The following is a 20560-nucleotide window of genomic DNA, read 5'->3' as shown; positions in this document are numbered from 1 at the left end:
ACTATACTTTTATTTGCTTTATTTCCATTATGAAAGTTGCTTTTAACAACCACGGACTCGCTCATTATCAGTTGTAAGTTGTAGTCTTCAAATTTGTAATACTACAGCATTAAAAATCGTGACCATCTTGACTTCAATCTGAATGGACGTGTACATAGAAATAATTAGGGGTTAGAGAACAGCCTGGATTTTAAAACCTCCGAGCCAACAGCTGAGGCATTATGTCCTTGTCCATTCTCGTGAAAGAGGATGTCTCAGAAAAATGTATTTGAAAATTTTGGCACACTTTTTTTACCTGGACTTAAGGATGAACTGGTTACAATTTGGTGATAAAAGGTCACTGTGACCTAACAAAACATATTTCTGGCCATGAATCTGCTAATTATGACAATTTCGCACAACGTCTAACAGGAGAAAATTTTGGAATGATTGATTGATCATTTTGGATAGACAGCTTTGTTTGTATTATCCGTTTGTTATAAATAATACAGATAATTGTTGTTTATCTTGTGGGACAAATCTGATGTCATATTAGTTAAACACTGTATGCTGGAAACACACTCAGACTCTGTAAGATCCTTTAAGCATTAGTGCCATTCCTGCACCTTTGGGAGGATACCTGGAATTCCGGGGTCCTTAGATTAATATCGTAGATAAATATCTTTCTTTCATTAGAGATGCACAGTGGAGTAATACAAAAATGTGGAAAAGTTTAACTTTTTAAAAAATCAACAGAAAGCCTCAGGTTTTGGTGTCATTCTCTCAGAAAAAAAACATGCAAAGGTTTATTTATTGAGTTATTATGTGCACTGACACACGAATATCTTTTTTATTTGAAATCCTGAAACCAACCTGCCAGCTCATGAATTTAACATACCAGTAAGCGTAAGCCGCTAAATTAAAGTAGCAAAATCATGCCCACCTCTTTTTGTTATGAAATACTTGGGAATATTTTTGAAGAGTCAAATAAAATAAAATGTCAATTAGATGGTCTGCATTAGAAATAAAGAAAAAGGGAAAAAACTGTTTGACCTTGGCAGAAGTGATCACTATAGGAGGTTTGCACTGTATGTAAAATGGAACCCCTTAAATGTCCTCAAAAATGTAGTGGAGTACTGAGAAGCGACAATATTTCCCTCTGTGAAGCACTGAGGTAAATGTAATTAGTATTACTCCAAGCAGCGCCACAAAGCAGGAAGTGGAAATTTTACTTTACTTGAATTAGTTCAATTAAAAAAAAGTATGCACCTTCTGCTTCTGTGGATGGCAAAGAGTTCATCATTAGATTTCCATAATGTAAGACCCGGTGACCCGCTTACTGGGTTCAACAGCTTTATGTAAACTCACAGCAGTGGGTTAAAAAGGTCATTCACATTTTGATTCTGATTCTCATACACCTCTAAACAAGCTGCTAACCATTTACCTTAAAGTAGGAACAGCAGCTGACCTTTTTTCCTATCAACCTCATTCCACAGTGTGCATCAGTCTTATTGTTTTTCAATTAGCTTAGCCATGCTTCTCCTGATTTGGCCAATCATTTCTTGTTTAGTATGTCAGCAGCTTGTAAAGATTGTCGCCTCTTATGCAAATTTTCTTACAGGCTTTTGTCCGAAGCTAGTAAATGTTGTCATTAACTGTGTCCTTGCTTATTGTCTAAATTAGTCTCTGTTCTTTGGCCCCTGTGGGTGAAGTGTCAGTAAGTGCGTGTGTTTGCTTTTTTTTTTTCCTCTCCCTGTACCTTCATTTCCTGGAGAACCAACATTTTCAAACACATATTTTGCTGCAGACAGACAGCTCGGCTTCTCATTGTTTGGCTCTAATGGGCTGTTTCTCAGTGAGTGTTTACACATCACCATTTCTCCTCCACCTAGTGTTATCCACTTGCTCACAAGGCATGTACACTTCTCAGATATTTGAAATGACATTGACCATTTTCACATATTTTCTGTGTTGTCTTGTAAGTGTTACAATTGAAATCAATACAGTTTTTAAAACATTTTTCTTACCTGAAAAAGGAAAACTACACAAGGGGCTGGAGTACTATCAAGTCATATTGACAGAAGTAATACAGATATTTAAAGAACAGAAAGTCCTTTCCATTAAAAAAAACACTTTTTCGACAGCTCAATGGGGAAAAAAAAGGTTGTTTCCATGAAATTAGTTTTTATGACCAATACAAATCTAGATTTTCGGGGATTTAATTTATTTGTTGTCCTTAGGAAAAAACAAAGTGTATGATTATAATAATTTATATTTTGATAACGGTCAAAGTAAAACTCAGAAAGCAAGATCCTCTATTGAGACTAGTTATAGAAGGTGTTGTTGCAAGTAATGCATTTGAAAGCCTCCCCTCATCAGTGAAAAGTCCTTACTCCCAGCATTTGAGGTTCAACATTTTTTGTTGTTCTGATTTGTATCTGACTCAATGGTTTTATGCTAACAGTAACCATTCAGCACTAACTGGGTTCATGTCTGCTTGGCATTGTGGCATCATGTGAGTGAAATCTCTGATCACGAGGGATTATGCTGCTGGCAAAAATCAATTTGCAGATGGATGCACACCTGCCATGGAGAAGCACACATGACTGACAATGATATCAGGATAGACATTTTATCCACTGCATGATGGATGCATAAACTCACAGGATTTTCTTCCTTTCCTTTTTCCTTTCATCAGTGTAAACAGCAGGAACCTGATCTGAATTCAACAGATCACAAAATGGTTTTCTCACATCCCACCCATTTGGTTTCCTGAGCCCGATGTAACCGTGCCTTTTCTTTATTCACATCACCACAATACATAGTGTATGCATGTTAACATACAAATGAGGAGGGGAAACAAGTTTGAGTCATCCCCCTTTGCCATCATTCAGTCAGTAACTCATTTTCATTTGTCCAGACACCGAATTAAACTTAAATTATTATTTACAAATTCAAGCTGTTGTTACCCGATATAATTAATTCAAAATGTATCTCTTTTGTCATGATGAATTTGAAAATATTTAAATAGTAGCAAACATTTTGTGTTGATATGTCAATTTATGTAAAAAGGGTATAACGGTATCCTCCCACCAGGCTGTATACAGTGTCACTTTTGTGTCTATAAGTGTGTCTGTGTGTCTGTGTGTGTGATGTTCATCTGTGAAAACAGTGTTCAGTCTCTTGACCTGCCAGCTGACTCTTAGTTTGACCTTCCATCACGAGCAGATGACTATATCCAGAGAACTTCATCTGACGATAAGGAAAAGTTTATTCTAACGCTCCTTCTTTCCCTTTGCTTAAACTCGACTAGACTTCATGTTAACCTATTCCTTACAAAGAAATGAGGCTGAGGTGTAAACAAAGATATCCTTAAATGGGTGAGCAGTTTGACTGTCATCAGAAGCAGATTCAGCAGGATGACTCTGTCCAGGAGGCAACATTTGACATTAACAAGAAGTTGCTTCTTCTGTCTTTCTTATCCTCCTTGCTGAATGTGCCTGGCTCATTCTGCATAGGACTTCATGTTAATCCATTTACTCAAAACACAGAGACCCTTCTTTTCCTTGAATGGGAATTGAATTTCACTTTTCATAAAAGTTGCAAAATTCACTTTAACCATCGGTATCCAAAATGCAGGGCCATCGTCAGCCTCATCTCACAAAGGCTTGCCTTGCCAGTTTTGTTTTGATTCAGTGCAGTGGAGACGTGCTTATACTTATACAAACTGAGGAGGCAGGGGTCAGCAAGACATCCTAAAGTGACTTAAGGTCTTCAGCATCATTAGATTCTCTGAATACCATAAAAACTGTATTGGTGTTAAAATTACCAACAAAAAAAATGTAGACTTGTGCCTTCCGGAAGCTTGAATAATAGGCCTCTCCATCCCAAAGTCCCGTGCTTGATTTAAGTCCCAGTCTGCCCCTGATAACTAATTTGGAAGAAAACACTTACATACAGAGCACAGTGATACCACTTACTGTGAAAAAATAAACTGAAAATCTATATTGGGAGTATAAGATACACAATGTCTTCAGGCTTGAAGGGTTGCTCTACAGAAGTTTTGCTAGCTCATTCATGGAAGACAACAGTGGTAGTTGCGGCTGTGGCGTAGTGGAGAGCAAGGTAGTTCTCCAATCAGAGGGTCGGTGGTTCGATACCCGGCTTCGGCAGTCGATGTGTCCTTGGGCAAAACACTTAACCCCAAGTTGCTCCCGAAGGCTTGCCATCGGTGTGGACTGGATGATGAATGTTAGTTAGAGTCTGATGGTGGCACCTTGCATGGTAGCCTGTCATCAGTGTGTGAATGGGTGAATGATATGTAATATACTACTGATTATAAGTCACTTTGGATAAAAGCGTCTGCTAAATGACTGTAATGTAATGTAGTTAGTTTGGATTCGCACCAATGAGGGCCCAACTCCCAGCAAAAAACAAACCGTCAAAACCATAGACTAAATGGACAAAGTCTCCTTAACGTCACCTATAGGTTTCTAAAGAGCCACTGGGCTATTAAAAGTGGGTGCCTCCAGCCATCAACATACAGCCTAACTCTAAAAATTGGTAACGAGGTGCATCGTCGGTGGAGCGGAGGCTTGCTTTTGTAGCCTTTGTCAAAACGTAGAAACACACATACAGACTTCTCTAACCATATGCAGCAGAATCCACTTATATGCCCTTTAACTGTGTGTTCAGTATGTTCATGGAGTCTCTCCACAGTATGGTAAAAATAAAGTTCAGTGTTGCACCATAAGTAGCATTTATTTTGTATCAACCTATTGGGGAAACCAGGACACTACTAACCTAGAAGGGAGAAATACAAATATCACAACTATCTTATCTATTGACATGCCATGTAAATATCTCATGGTTGGGGAAACCAGGACACTACTAACCTAGTAGGGAGAAATACAAATATCACGACTATCTTATCTATCTGACTTTAAAATGTGTATCACAGCTCACTGAAACACATCCAAATGCCAAATACGCAACTTAAATCTATATAAAATAGAGAAAAAGAGAGTCATTAAACATTTACAAATGCATCCATATGTGTGGATCATTCCTGCACTTTTTTCATAAAAATTGTGGCCGAAAACGTTCAGTATTGGTGGATTTGCTCAGCACTCCTCCATTTCACAAATAAACAGAGGCAGAATCTCCTCTTTAGATCAACAGGTGTAAAGGTTTTGCCAGGAGCTAGCATGTTCAGCAGACTAATGAATTTTGGACATATTATCGAGGGCTGTTAAGACCACCTTGTCTCTTAGATAGCAGTTTAATGTGATGTTTGTGCACTTCCCTTAGTTACACTGCCTACAGCTTTGCAAGCTAGGGACATCCTGTGACAGAAAATCGTTGCTGGTCATGAATAATGATTCACTTGAGAACAATTTGATCAATACTGTTCCTATAACAGCTTAAATGAAGCCCTGTTAATTTGTCTACTGAGATGATGTTTTTTGTTTTTTTCAATCTTCTGTATTTAGTTTACACTATTAATTGTCTAAAACCTCAATTGAACATCAAAGCATTCACAATCAAACTAATTAAGTAATCATATTTTCTAATTGACCCATCGCTAAGTCCCACCCATAAAACACAAAGGGGAAATACGTTTCTAAAAAAGTTCTGTTTCTATGTTAAAACCTTAGAAGATAACATTAGCAGACTATTTTAGCACACCATTAACTAGCGTTTGCACTTCTATATGCAAGCTACTGAAGGTTTACTGAAGGTATAAAGATGCTGCTTTTGCTTTTTAATGATTGTAACTGTGATAAAGACCTGCCTAGCTTTACAGGAGCAGTTTCTGTTACGTTTCAGCAGAATTAGTAAGACCCAAAGCACACTCAGAAGCACAGTGAAATGATTGAGGGATGAATTAAGGGGGAAAGGGGGGAGTGAGGTTGGGTTTGGGGAAATAGCGAAGAGCGAAGCTGAAGGGTAGATGGTGGAGAGTGGTGGCAAAATATCTGGGGAAGATGGTAAGGCAGGCTGGTGTGGCTGATGAGAGCAGGCAGGCAGAAAAACGGTTTCTGGAACACAGGAAAACACAATTACTCGGGAGCAACAACACGAGGAAAAAACACTAGAGAAACTACACAGTATGGACTCAATGGTAGCCCCAAGAGCCTGACGGTGTTGCAGTGGGGGGCTGGGCTTAGCGTAAGGCCATTTTTGCTCTGAATCATCAATCATGAAATCGACATTAACTAAAAAATGAACTATAGAACTTACATAAACAGTAAGACCTGCTCAGCATGGTTGTGGATACCTTGAAGCTAATACCTTTGACTTAACTGATGTGAAAAAAATCGCAATTTAAATAATGAGTTAAACCATAATGAACCATTGGATAACTATGAGCGTGGCTCTATTTAGTAAGTATCTGTTTTTCAAAAAATGCTTCAGTTATGTGGTTCTTTGGGTGCAATGTGACAATGTTGCCCGTAAGCCACATGGACAATCTGATAAAGCTAAAGGACATAATTAAGTATGATGCATGTGTGTCATTCTAATCTTGAAGGCAGCAACACATTGGACGCAGAGTCCCCACCGGGCATGAAATCAAAATGGAAAGCCAGTCGTGTCATTAGTTGTTAGAGTGGCACAACCCTCTCATCACTGGGCCGATGAGGTGATGACAGGCTGTCAAGCTCCAGATTTTACCCACACTGGAACATGAGAAAGTAAGAGGAGGAGGAACAAGTAAACAAACCTGGCTGTTTGTACAAGCTCTCATCACCTATCAACTCCCTGCCAAGACCTTCCATCAATATCTCACCAGCTCAAGTACCAGCGGGCTTGAGACTTTTGGCAATCACACCTTTCAGTTGCTGTCTGCGTGGGTTGGTAGGCTCATTGTCAAACATGAAGGCTCTGTGACAATACAGGAGATGGATTTCTTACAGTGGAAGAAGAACGAGGGACCAAATTTATGGCATTCATTTAACAAAATAACAAAGTACTTTTGCTCTTATCCTTATGAAGGACATGCCCTTTTACTTTGCTGTTGACAATGATATTCTACTAGTCTATAGATTGAAACTTAAAACTTTCCTTTTATCTACACTGTGATCTACTTAGATAGAAATGTAACACATTTGTTATTAACCCTCCTGTCGTGTTCGGGTCAAATCTGACCGATTTACAACTTTAATCAACCATAAATATTGTGTTTTACATCTGATTGCCTCAAGGCCTTATGATATCCTCCACACTAGGCATTTGAACATATAAAATTGCTGATCACCACTTTCATTGAATTTTGAGTGGTTTAGTCAACTTTGTTACACCCATGGTATTCCCGGTCAAAAGTGACCGCCATAGGAAATGAATGGGAAACTAAAACACTAAATTATGTCCATTCATCAGATGGAAAACAGCCCCATACACACCCACACATCCACAACCACACCCCCCTCCCATACACACACACACACACACACACACACACACACACACACACACACACACACACACACACACACACACACACACACACACACACACACATCCCATACACATTACATTACATTACAGTCATTTAGCAGACGCTTTTATCCAAAGCGACTTACAATAAGTGTATTCAACATAGGTATTCAAGAGAACTACTAGTCACCAGAAGTCATAAGAGCATCTCCTTTCTTAAACAAGCATCTAAGAGCATAAACCAGAGCAAAAGTATAGTGCAGAAACAAACTAATACGAATACAATAAGTGCAACAAACTAATACGAATACAATAAGTGCAACAAACTAATACGAATACAATAAGTGCTAAACTGGAAGGCTACAGGGTAAGTGCTTCTGGAAGACTCAGGGTAGTACTTCTTGAAGACCACACACACACAACCACACACACACACACACACACACACACACACTCACACACACAGACACACACAGACACACACACACACACACATATCTGTGTGAACACCTGTTCACAGCCCCATATATAAAGTTGTACACATTTCAAAATCAGGTGTTTGTTATGGGAACCCATCTCTATCCCGCGCTTATGTGCCATCCCCCCACGTGAACCACACCTTCCACACTAAACAATGTTTCATATCTTCTCACTTTCCCCTTATATGAACCTTTATTTGTGCCTTGCTCTCATTTTACTCTGTGAACACAATGAGTAGGCGACGGATGAGGCGATTTTCTGTCAGAGAGGCTCTGGACCTAATTTAGCGATACATTTTCAATGTCTATTCTTTGTATATTCACAGCAGTTATTAATGTAAACCACTAGTCTGATACATTGTTTACAGCTTCAAAAGGTGTTAAATAAAATCTGGTGATGATTAATGTTTTTTGTGTTAATGTAAGAGCAGTTAAAACAGACCGGTCAAATTTGACCGGGAACACTAAAGTAAGGGGGGAGAAACGAACACGACAGGAGGGTTAATGAAAACAAAACAACAGATTTGTTTTAGACAAATTAACTATTAACTAACTAAATAATTGGCAGTAGTACTATTCTGAAATATGTAATTATTGAACTATTGCGTTACCCTCTTGTGCCTTTGGAAACCTTGTTTTTTTACAATACGCAAATAGTATCGGTGATGGTACGACTATTATGTCCTTTTTCTGAGGCCACAACAAACACAGGAACCTTTAACAAAAGATTATTTATTTAAACAAATGAACCCAAATTAGACTCAATATCTACAGTGTGGAGTGTGGGAATCAGTGTCGTTTGGAAAATATGTGTGTGGGTGCAAGACAAAATATAATGTTAGACTAAAGCAACATAACAAAGCCAAACTGAAGCAGTAGAGTTTTACAGGCCCATGTGTTCCCGGTTGGCCCTAACAAGTCCCTGCCACCAGGCATCAGGAGAACATGGCACATTACGGATTGGCAGGGAAGGGCTGGGGTTGTCACATGATGGAAATTCCATTGGCATTGTAGTGAATACAATTTCAAACGCGGCTGTTGCTGAAGCTCTATCAGTGGAAATCATTGACAGCTTTGGTGGCAAGGTACCATCATGAGCCAATGATTAAATGTTATTTGGTCATCATTTGACAAAACGAGCAAATGATCATGTCTTTTGTTGTCTGCCTTATTAAAAGGTGTCATTGTTTAGAATGGCACAGAATAAACATATTTAATGCTTTTATCTGTGCAAGGAAACAAGGGAGGGAATTGTGTGGAGATTATCATACTCAGTGTCGAGCATGCAGTGAGGTTTGACGAAGCTGTCATGCTCCTTACACACACCAATTAATGGATCCAGACTTTAGGAAATTCAGTCATCCATCATCTTAGCAATTATTCTGTTATTCTCCTGTTGCAGACAGCTGTTGCTGCATAAAAGTAGGTTATCATTTTAGAAGATTGTTGCTCCAATCATCCTTGCATGGCATGACCAATACCTTTAACTGTCTTACCCAGTCCAATGATTTGGATGGGTTATCACTGTCAATTGTCCTTACTCATAACAAACATTCAATAAATGCAGATGTGTGCATAAGCTAAAATGTAGAGAAGACAATCAAATAATTGGCAATTATCAGTCTTAAATGTGTAATGTTGACCAAGCCTGCATCACACACAATAACAATGTGTAAGCTGAGGAGTCAGACATCAGAACCTTTGAATTGAGAACAAACGTTTGAACATACAATACTAATTTAATTCCTGTTGACAGGTACAGACTGCAGACATAGACTGTGCCTTTTGAACAGCTGATGGAAGATATGGCTTTTAGTCAGTAGAGCTTTGAAGTACTCCTCCTGGGCAGAACCTAAACTGCAATCTGACAGCAGGCCACTGATCCAATCTCATAACCCATGTTATCTGAGATCAGACACGTATAAAAGACTCTTCTTGGGGATTCTCCAGTCAAAGGTGAGCTAAACCTTGTTTCCATGCTGGTCAAAAATGGGCTCTCAAAAAAGCAGTTTGGCCAAACTCAGGAGTAAGTCACAGGCTTCCTGATGTTACTGATGCCATCTCAATGGGATATAAACTTGGAAATGTTGTTCGCTTGCCAAACAGGGTTCCATTCGCCGAGTATTTTCCACTTTACACTTAATACTAGATAAGTGGTCTGCTTCTGCAAATTTAGTTTAATGTCAGTTGGAAAACATCAAAAAATGTGAAGCACCATTATCTTCACTGCATGGATGGGCCGTTTTGAAAAAGATGAATGGTAACTGTGCTTGGTGTCAGCAGGGTAAACCTTCCAATCTGTGATCACTTATTAGAAGGAAAAAGATATGTCAAATAGAACACTGCCATAGCAGTGTTCTATTTCACATATCTTTTTCCTCCTTCTGTTGACAAAAAACTACATGAATATGATAGTGTCATTACTGACAGTTATACAATAAGTGCCACCTGTAAAGCAAAGCTCATGATAAGTCAATGCTGCATAGAGGCAAATGGTATTAGTTGGAGGCAACGCAAACATGGAAGTAGAGCAATTGGCCAGCTTGGACAAACATTTTTAGTGCTGGAGTTTGGGCATCGTGTTTGGAAAGCCAAAAGAGAGAAAAACTAATATTTTTAAAGCGTGGACTTCAGAAAATAGTTTTTTCCCTGTTATTGTCCTGTCTGTCGATTTACAATATTTTTCCAATTTCTAGATCCTGCTCATTCTTCCTCTGTCTCATTACATTTTGTTTCTTAGAAGACTTTAAACATGCATTAAATCCATTTGTATCAACATTAGCCTGCTTACACATAATGGGGAAATATTGGTACATCTTTACTTTATTATAAGAGTTCAACTGTATTGTAGCTTCATAGAGTTTCCATCAACTTAAATAATAAAAGTTCAGTGATCAGGCTGAACATTACAATGAAGAGCACTGCATTCTTCTTTAAATAAACAATATACTGTCACATTATTTTGGAAATCAATAATCACTTTTGATTTAATTCATTATAATATTGAATTAAACATTGGTGCCTGTATGTTAGAATACAAACTCCCTGTCTCCTACTCCTTGGGATGTATTTTATTTGCTCCAGGATCAGTGTTTTACACATGAAAGAGCTACTGTTTCTTGGTGCTCTGCTTTGATCTGACACCACCACCACTGCTGGGGACTACTCTTGGATGACATCCCTATTAAATTGATGAAATATGTTTGTTATCTTCCAAGTTTGGTGGGACCCACATCCCTTTTCTATTTGCTACTCTACAAGAAATGTAACTGTGTCCAGCACCAATATTGCAACAGTGTGCATGAACACGCATGAACAAGCTTTTACTGAGCCACATGTATGTCAACTAAGACTGATAACTGTTACATTTACATTTACATTTCATTTCCACTCACTAGCTGGTTCAGTTAGTGGGTTACATTGTACATTTAAATGTATTGTGATTGCCTCTTAAGGTATTAATATAATAATAGCATGTACTATATTCTGATTAATGGTAATGTAATTATACATAGCTACAATATAATTCAAGCTTTAATGAGTGGTTGCAGTTACCATCTTTCTTATATAAATGAACACGTGTGTGTGTGTGTGTGTGTGTGTGTGTGTGTGTGTGTGTGTGTGTGTGTGTGTGTGTGTGTGTGTGTGTGTGTGTGTGTGTGTGTGTGTGTGTGTGTGTGTGTGTGTGTGTGTGTGTGTGTTTTGTGTGTGTGTGTGTGTGTGTGTGTGTGTGTGTGTGTGTGTGTGTGTGTGTGTGTGTGTGTGTGTGTCATGTTTTGCAAGATATATTGACCATTAATCATTGAAAGCAAGATCCCACTTTGCAATGAGTCACAGGAAGATAAGGTTGATATATAGTGCCCTCTTGTGTTAAAATAGTAAAACACACACACACTCACATTCAGGCAGCCACAATGATGTTTGTTTTTGAAATGCCAATGCCAATCATTTCTAAAAAATATATATATATTAATGTAATGTAATATGATTCAATAGGTCTTGATGGAGGAAAAAAGCTTGTGGTAAATGGTGACAAAATGTTCCAAATGTAAATAAGATGATACATCTCAAGGGGCTTATCCTGATATTATAAATATGACTCATTCCACAGGAAAAACTGCTAACAACAGTAGGAACACATGTTCAAAGTTGAACAAGGGGATTGATCTGTAAACTGTCACGATTTAGGAGACAATTCTACCATTTGGCATTGTTTTTTCCTCCTGATGTTTGGCTAACCCAGGGGGTTTGATTAATACCCTGTATGAGTGCATGTTTTTCGTTCTTGCCCTGTAGCTAAAGCCAGTCATTTTTGCTACTGATAAATTATTTCACAGATGCAGCAGGCCAGTTAGCCACAAAGTGACACTGATGTGTGAAGGCGGAATATGATTCAGACTGAGTTCACACTCAGGAACCGAGTGTGTTTGTATGATAGTTCAAAATACCTTGAACTTTGTAAGACAAGTGAACAAGGAGGAAACCTGAAAAAACACATTGGAAATAATAAGCCTCCAACCAAAAGCATACAGCTCCTATTTCATTGTAAGCACTCTTTCCTAATGAATATTATATTCAAACAGCATGTTGAAGCTGACTGCGAGCCTTCCCTCTAAAATAGTTGCCATGGTGTCTTCTATGAAATATATACATTATCCTACTTAGCAAATAAACCTCAGCATGCAGCTTATTATAGACAATCAATTAACAGATGCAAGGATATAGCAACTTTTTTTGATTCCACAATGAGTTGTCTTCTGAGGGACATGAAAATATATAACAGTAGCACTCATAAGGTAATGAAGAGTAATATCTTGAGTACTACTGGGTAGTATAGGTAACAACATGGCAATTGCACAGGTAATAGCATGTGACAATGACAATGAGGTTTCATTTCTGTAATAGGGGTATAATGGGTAAAATACTTTGATGTAATAATGGTACAAAACATAATAACACCATTATTAAAAAAAAAGTGTTAGTATTATACGTAGTAAGTACTAAGATATTCATCATTATTACCATGTTTGTCCTGAGCTTGAAAGTAAAGTGCTCGTGATTTAAATATATTGCCACACATTATAATATTGTTTGCATCGTTTGCATCAAAAGATGTAAAACATCTGTAAAAAACTACACTGTTAAATGTAACTGTTGTAACTTTTATTTATTTTTTATTAGATACATGCACAAAAAAATCATGGAATGAGTTTGATAGTGTATACAGCATTGAAACTTGCCAATTACTATGGAATGACACAGCACTATTTTAATTTTGCTGACACATGAAAACTTTGCTGACACACTTTGATGTAATTAGAGACATTTCAAACGTAGCATTTTTACAATGAATAGGTTCAACTTTGGTTGCCCCACTGCTCCTGTTATTTTCCGCCTTTTGAAGCTGCCTGTATTGCTTTGATCCACTCCTTTCTTTCTTCCGCCGTAGCACCTTGGAGGAAGTAGTGAGTCTCATCTGAGGTGATGATCTCAAAGAGGTTGTCCTCGATGTCATACTTTTTGGCTGAAACCGGGAAAAGATGCGGAAAAAAGGAGTTAAAAAGGATGAGTCGATGGAAAACTACTGACAGTAAACACAAATGATATTTCCTGGTCACAGTGGGGAAGCAGCAGGTCATGTGATTCCTGTGACAGTGGTTCCACTCACCATCAGGCACAAACTCCACAGCTGTAACTACAGACCCACGGAGATGGATCGAGCCCAGGGGATCATCACCCTTACACAAAGAAAAGAGACAAAATAACCCACAATGTAAGAGCACATGAGTAAAATAAACTCATATTCTTTGATCTTTCCTATTTCAGCTTATACAAGACAGTATATTTACCTTTGTAGGGTCATAATAATGCATATAAGCAGGGTCGTCTCTCAGTACGAATTTCCGCACCTTCCAGTTTTTTCTCTTATGTCCCTGTGATTAAATAACACAACTTGCTTTATCTGATTTGTTCATCATTAGTAAACAACAAACGTGGCATTGTGCAAATAGAAGACTTCCTCTTTCACAACTTGACTGCATAATTGTTATAAAAAAAGAAATGTTCAAACTTTCCATCGCAGGTTATTTTCATCTGTATGTGTGCTTGAATGTGAGAGCTCAATTAAAAAGTGTGATTCTTTGCTGCTGTGCAACAGAGAGCCTTGCTTCTTCTCCTTAATAACACAGTTTAAATCAGAATCGTAAATGCATCCAGGGGAACAAAATAACTGTGACGCCTTTGCTTTCATTCTGATTCACCTGTTTCAGTAAACAGCCCTGTTTTATGACGTTTCCTCTGAATTCTTCCTTCAGAAGCACATCTTCATCACTGGAGTAGCCTTCGCAGAAGAACCCACTGTCTGCCTGCCACAATGCACATCATATATAGACACACAGAAGTCATGTTTAACCATCCTCAATCTTATTAATTAAATATGTTAAATAGTAACTTTTCAAACTTACAAAGTAATAAAGAGCAACTGTCTCATCTAAGAAGGCTGTTTGCTCTCCACTCTCTGCTCTCTCCTTTGACAGGTCACCAGCAGGCTGGAGAAAACCCTCATTCAGGAGCCCTGTGGCTAGCATGAGGGCCTCATGTCTATTTCTCGCTTTCTCCTTCGAAATCAGCCACTCTACCACTATTGCACCTGGGGGAAAAAAAGAGCAAAAATGGCGAGGCCATTAGAAAGACAACGAAAAAGACAACAACCACTTCCACACATGTTACATAAAAAAAAAGACTACAGTACCGGTGAAGCAGTGGTTGAAGACTCGGTTCTCCTGCTCTAGCTTTAACTCTTTTACTCCATCGTCTTGGTCTTTCATCAGTGTGTACAGTTCTCTGATAAAACACAATGTAGACATTGTCAACATGTCTTGCCATGCTATCACTAAGCACAAGCAATTTTCTGTTCACCAAAGGAAGTCCTGTCAAGCATCACATTTACTCCACTTTCAGGTGTGCAGACTTGAGAGAGCGACAGTAACATTAGTCCAAGGACAAGAAGCATGTCTTTACGTAATTATATTATTTTGTGCAGTTACAATTAGCCAATACAGTCTATAAAAATGACACATTCACTCTGTGTGCACTGGTCTTGGATGCTGTTTTATTGCTGAACATGTTATTGAATCTAAAGCGGCTATTTTTGCAATTGGGGAACCAAAACCAGGTCATTACTTTCACATCACATCAGTTAGTCTTCATGCTCAAAGTCTTTTCTCTTGCAGCTTTAAAAGTGAAACATACTATTAAAGCATAAATCTAACCTTTGTGTTTCTTGTCCAGAAATTATTTCCCAGAATAAAGAAATCCATAAACCAGGTGATGCTAGAATGACATAACAGTCTGATCCTATATTTTACTTTACAATATGTATAATGTTGTTGATATAATATAATATTGAAGACCCATTTTCAGGTATCTCGCCAGCCACAGAATTTACTACCAGTTCATAGACAACTGTAAGATGTGCCAGCAGCAGTTATATTTTCAGCCAGCAAAATCAATAGCCGACGGCTAGAAGCCTGCTTTTCTCTGCCTCAATGTAAAATCAAGGTCCCATTGTTTCCCAAATTCTAAACATTTATACCTGGAGTGGGAAAACGAAAAGCTTGACAGGTGTAATAAATGTAGCCTAATCAAGGGAGGCAGGCTTTAGCCAAAGGTCAATTCTCAGAATGTAATGAAAGAGTTTTATTTGTCTTTTTAAGTGATCTTTCTCACCACCGAGAAGATTTTACAGAACACATACGTCAGGTTGACTTTGTCAGGCAGGCGAATGGAGCGTCTTGTGGACTTTCTGGCAAACTTTTTTCCCCCCTCTAGGCAGGTAATCGCTCTCTTGATGTCCTTGACCCAGAACTCTCTCTCCTCCACATGTGAGGCTTGGAAGAAGTGATCCTGCTTCCTGTCCGTGGTAATCTTGAAAACCAGCTAAATGGATCGTTATTAGTCAGTAACTCTGTTACCAATACTAATTTTCACGTATCTAATCCTTCAATACGAGTTCAGATTTTTCAACAGCTGTACTTGTCGTTTTCTTACCATTCTCTTGCCAAAATCCTGGCAAGGACTGCTGAGCATGGCTCCCTTTAGAGGGATCATTCCTTTCGGAGAACGGTCTGTTTTCTTTTTGTAGAACTCCACCCCATCTTCTGACAGCACCACCCACACTGCCTTCCAGGAGTTTAGCACTGTACCCTAAGGATCAACAAGACAGTTGAGAACAAGCAGCCTCGAGCAGAAGCGTGAAAGTATTCTAGAATGTAGTTGTTACCAAAAGCATTTTGTAGATAAACTGAATATTTAATTTATTATTTTAACATCTCTATTTTATCATCAAAGATACTCATGTCTGTCAGTTTGATATCGCCAGAAGAGTTAACTTTTTGTTCAGATGATGTAACATGAAAAGTACAATTTTATTTTTCCAAGAATTTCTCTCTGTAAATATATTTTTTTTGCCCTGTCTTTGGTTTCACATGAAAGTGAAAGATTAACTTACAGGCTTAAAAAATGAAAGTGTAAATAAAAAAATGCAGAAATGAATCTACAGTTGGGAATTCTGGTAATAAGTAAGTTGAAAATAAATGACTGGCTTTGGCAACCCCACTCTTAAACAATGTGGGAAATCTTTCATTTCACAAAACTTTGAGGTTGCAGTATCCTCTGTTCACTTCACTCTCTTTGTGAATCTTCACAAATATAACTGCTGTGAAACATTTCCTTAATTTTTGTTATTAATGTCCACTGTGTGTATCATGATACTTCACCATTCATACTGTACTTTCTTTCATGTGACACTGTGTATGGTTTTAATACTTACACTCTGTTTATGCAAAACACAGATTTATAAATCCATTTGCATGTCAATAAAATCAGCATGCATGCAGAAACCTTATTATATTGAGTCTATCAAAAAGTTTTATTTTTCCAAGAATTTCTCTCTGTAAATATATATTTTTTGCCCTGTCTTTGGTTTCACATGAAGTGAAAGATTAACTTACAGGCTTAAAAAATGAAAGTGTAAACAAAAAAATGCAGAAATGAATCTACAGTTGGGAATTCTGGTAATAAGTAAGTTGAAAATAAATGACTGGCTTTGGCAACCGCACTCTTAAACAATGTGGGTTTGTTTTTAGTTATCTTTCATTTCACAAAACTTTGAGGTTGCAGTATCCTCTGTTCACTTCACACTCTTTGTGAGTCTTCACAAATATCATCATCATCATTTGTCATCATCAAACAAGAGATTAATAATTATTTTGTAACTGTCATGCACAGGGAATCAGAGATTTTAAAGTGCTTCGCAGTAATACAAAATTTAAAGAAGTTACAAGATAATAAAGTTACATAAGACAAAATGTAAACTAAATAAAAATAACAAAACACTGAACAACCTAAAGCAATTCATTCAAATGTTGTTTATAAATGTTCTTTTGATTGGCATGTTAGGTCTGTAGAAGACAAAAAGTCACACGTGGCAAAATCTAGAAAACACGGAAAGTGAGAAACGAACACATCCTCAATACACTTTTTTTTGTGAATTAATTCCTGTTTCATGACATAATGCAAGACATAATGTTTATTTCAGGTCTTTGCATTCTTAGGTTTTAACTTCAAGTTTAAATTTTATGATCGATAAACGGTCAAACACAACATACAAAACCAATGACATGTTTCTCTCTTTTGCTTCTGGACAGAAGCAGGAACTTGAGTTTTGGTTGCAACTATAGCACAGAAGTGTGTAGCTGTGTGTTAACCAGCAACTTTTCAGTAGAATGCACGTCGGTTCCTCTAAGTGTCGGTTTGACTCGTAACAAAATTCCTCTTTATCAGCCCTGTTTGTCCACACATTTTTGAAATGTTAATTTATTTAAGTCTGTCACAGTTTGGGTGATGGCTGCATCCGGGCAAACCATAAACTTACATTAACTGAGGCAGTGTTCCTCGCCACTGCAGCCATGTCCTCCCGGTACAAAAACTCAAAAGTGGTGCTTGTCAAACATCTTAGAAATCTCCTACATTCTGCAATTCTGCATCCTTTAACAAACACTTTTGTTTTGTTATGTTAGACTTGTAAAAAAAATGTTCTTGCACTACAGATCCAATGCGAGGTGGATTGTGTTTTCTTAAAATTATTCTTACCTTTTTCACCAAGTATCCCTCTCTGATCTCTTGTGGCTCCATGATCTTTGCTACTTGCAACTTTCGTCACTTTTTCAGTGACTGTCAAAAGCGTTTATTACCCAATCCACCTCTCTCTCTCTCTCTCTCTCTCTCTCTCTCTCTCTCCCTCTATCTAAACCATAAACACACACAGGCAGACACAAACAGGAAGTTGAGCCGTTGGGTGTGTGACAACTACGTGTGGTCAACCAGCTTCCTCTTCTGTATGGTATTATTAGTTACAGATACTGCTCGGCTGATGCCTCTAAACTTCATAGTGAGGAATATAAAGAGGTAGTTTGATAGTTCTGATAAAAAATACCAAAGTTACATCTCTATAAATTCAAACAGAGGAGGCTGGAAAAGAAACAGAGTGAAGCGCAGATTGAACTGCCTTATGATCGTACAATAAATGTGCCCCACATTTAGAAAACCTTCAAATTAAGGTTTTCTAGATGAGTAGTTTTCTTTATTGGACTTTTTTCTTTTTAAGTTATAATATCTCTATCTTCCTCTTTATTGTTTCAAGCTGCTATATTAATAAGTCCCTTGCCCGTACTCTCAACCCCATACGATCTGTTTGTGTTTTATATATTTTTCTAGGTTCCTGTGGTTGTGCTGTAGTTTTAAATTTTGTCTTATGGCTTTAAACTTCTTTCCTTTTCTGTAAGATTACTTAACATGAGTTTTTTTGAATGGTACCAGAAATAAACTTGTGTCACCAAGGTATTGGGTAAGTATTGCACTTTGGTATTCACGGAAACTTGCTGACCAACTGTATGCATCCTAAATTTAGCTAGAATATGAATAACTATGACTGCGTGACTTAACTACGGATGGGTTCATTACAGCGGTCAGACTACAGTCTGCCTATTTCTGGAAAAACAAAGGTTCCTCTTTTCTTGATTGCTAAGGCTAACTAAATAGACAGGCTGAATAATAACATAGGGAAACAGCTTTAAAAGAGTCAGACTGCAGTACAGTCTTATTAATTTATCAAACTTCAAAATGTATGTAAAAGAAGAACAATGGGAACATAAGACTTTAGATTAAACATACAACATAATACAGTATCTACTTAAAAATCATAAAGATGGAGAAGCTTTCTGAATTTCACAGTTGTAGTCCTAACTCTATAAAACCATTACACTTGCTGAACTCTTAACTTCAGTTGCAACAGATGCCACTCACTCCTTATCAGAGAGTGTCACAGTATGTTGTTTCACAAACTGTAGTCATCTCATGACATGAAAGGAAGTCTTTGTATCTGAAGTGTCAGTTCCCATCAACGTGGTGACCCATCTGTTTGCTTCAGCGGAAAAAACTCAAGATACAACAAAGAGTGGCAGGAAAGAAACACTGGGTACGACTGGAGGTGACAGACTTAACGGGTGAAAGTTTGACTTGTTCTCTGAATCAATATTGTAACAAGTTTTTTGATACTCTTAATGGTTTAAAAAAATACCCAATATAATGCAACACCTTTTTTTACATGCTGTGCTTTCAGTCTATCTTTATGAAGCATATAACACAATAGCAGCAAAATCTTTCACAATTGTGAAGACAATGATGTTGACTTTCTGTTCAGCCCATTTGTGATTCTGAAAGATACAGTTTGTGGGAATGTAATTCACAGGGATGGCAGGAACAAATGACAACACCATTCACAGCAGGTTATTCTTGTTATGTTGTAACTCTTCCTCTAGAGGGTGTCAGAAACACATCAGAGGCAAAATAAGCTGAATAAAAGCAGGGAGATAATTGCTGTACTAAATGGAAGGCTAACACTAAAAAGAGGATGAGAGAAAACAAAAGGCTATAGATGAGAAAGATTGAACATAAACATAAAAGTGATGATAAGAAAGGTGGATACTTCATAAGAGTTAACACAAAAAAAATTGCATGTGAATCAGCATCATCATTTAGGCAACCGGAGCACAAAAACAAGCTGATAGAATGTTGAATAAGACATCTAATGTATTCATTAATCCTCCTAATGGGAAGAAGGTTGAAACTAGCTGCCTGATTTTAATCAACCAGTTATTTTATGATAGGACCATGCTGTGAAAAGTCACCTTCTGATGATGATCTCAATCCTGAACACGGATCACGTGGACATTCTAGACAGCATTTATCAAAAGGGACACTGACTACTGGGTGTGTGTCTGCCTCGAATCATGCTTCCTCTTTCCCATGCTGTGCATACACATCAAGCGGTGGGGGGGCTGTAGTTTATGAGTGTAGTAATAATTCTTGGAGCAGGTTCATTAACTGTCAACATAAGAGTCATCTCTCTGGGGGGTTTGTAGGTATGGAATGTTAATTTCACTAAGAAGACAAAGATGGAAGCAAAGAGGACTCATCTTTTGTTGTCGTCTCTTCATCAGGGACATCTTTAAAAAGAAAATAAAAACTGCATGGTCTTCTTTGCTTGAGACACATAAAGGTGCAATAACAATAGCTAAGAGAAAAGCAATCACAATCAAACGGTC

The 20560-nt window shown here is 37.8% G+C and overlaps 1 protein-coding gene across 1 annotated transcript; it reads right to left on the bottom strand.

Annotated features, from left to right (window-relative positions):
* Positions 1–13047: 13047 nt before the first annotated feature.
* On the bottom strand, positions 13048–18179 carry plek (pleckstrin). Its single transcript, XM_054600274.1, has 9 exons — positions 18048–18179; positions 15945–16100; positions 15652–15833; positions 14647–14738; positions 14360–14544; positions 14156–14260; positions 13745–13828; positions 13564–13633; positions 13048–13419 (listed from the first exon to the last, which is right to left on the bottom strand). The coding sequence occupies exons 1-9, from the start codon at positions 18087–18089 to the stop codon at positions 13280–13282; spliced, it is 1056 nt and encodes a 351-aa protein (XP_054456249.1). The 5' UTR covers positions 18090–18179; the 3' UTR covers positions 13048–13279.
* Positions 18180–20560: the final 2381 nt, after the last annotated feature.

This window comes from Anoplopoma fimbria, chromosome 6 (genome assembly GCF_027596085.1).
Source record: "Anoplopoma fimbria isolate UVic2021 breed Golden Eagle Sablefish chromosome 6, Afim_UVic_2022, whole genome shotgun sequence".
NCBI lineage: Eukaryota > Metazoa > Chordata > Actinopteri > Perciformes > Anoplopomatidae > Anoplopoma > Anoplopoma fimbria.
This window is presented reverse-complemented; position numbering and strand designations above follow the sequence as displayed.

Bases quoted from the DNA above. Each gene is read 5' to 3' on its own strand.
- plek (XM_054600274.1), bottom strand. From the start codon at position 18,089: ATGGAGCCACAAGAGATCAGAGAGGGATACTTGGTGAAAAAG. The intron at 14,739-15,651 runs GTATGTGTTCTG...GTGTTTTATCAG, and splicing joins CCTGACAAAGTCAACCTGAC to AGAACTGTACACACTGATGA. The intron at 13,420-13,563 runs GTGAGTGGAACC...TCCCGGTTTCAG, and splicing joins TGTGGAGTTTGTGCCTGATG to CCAAAAAGTATGACATCGAG.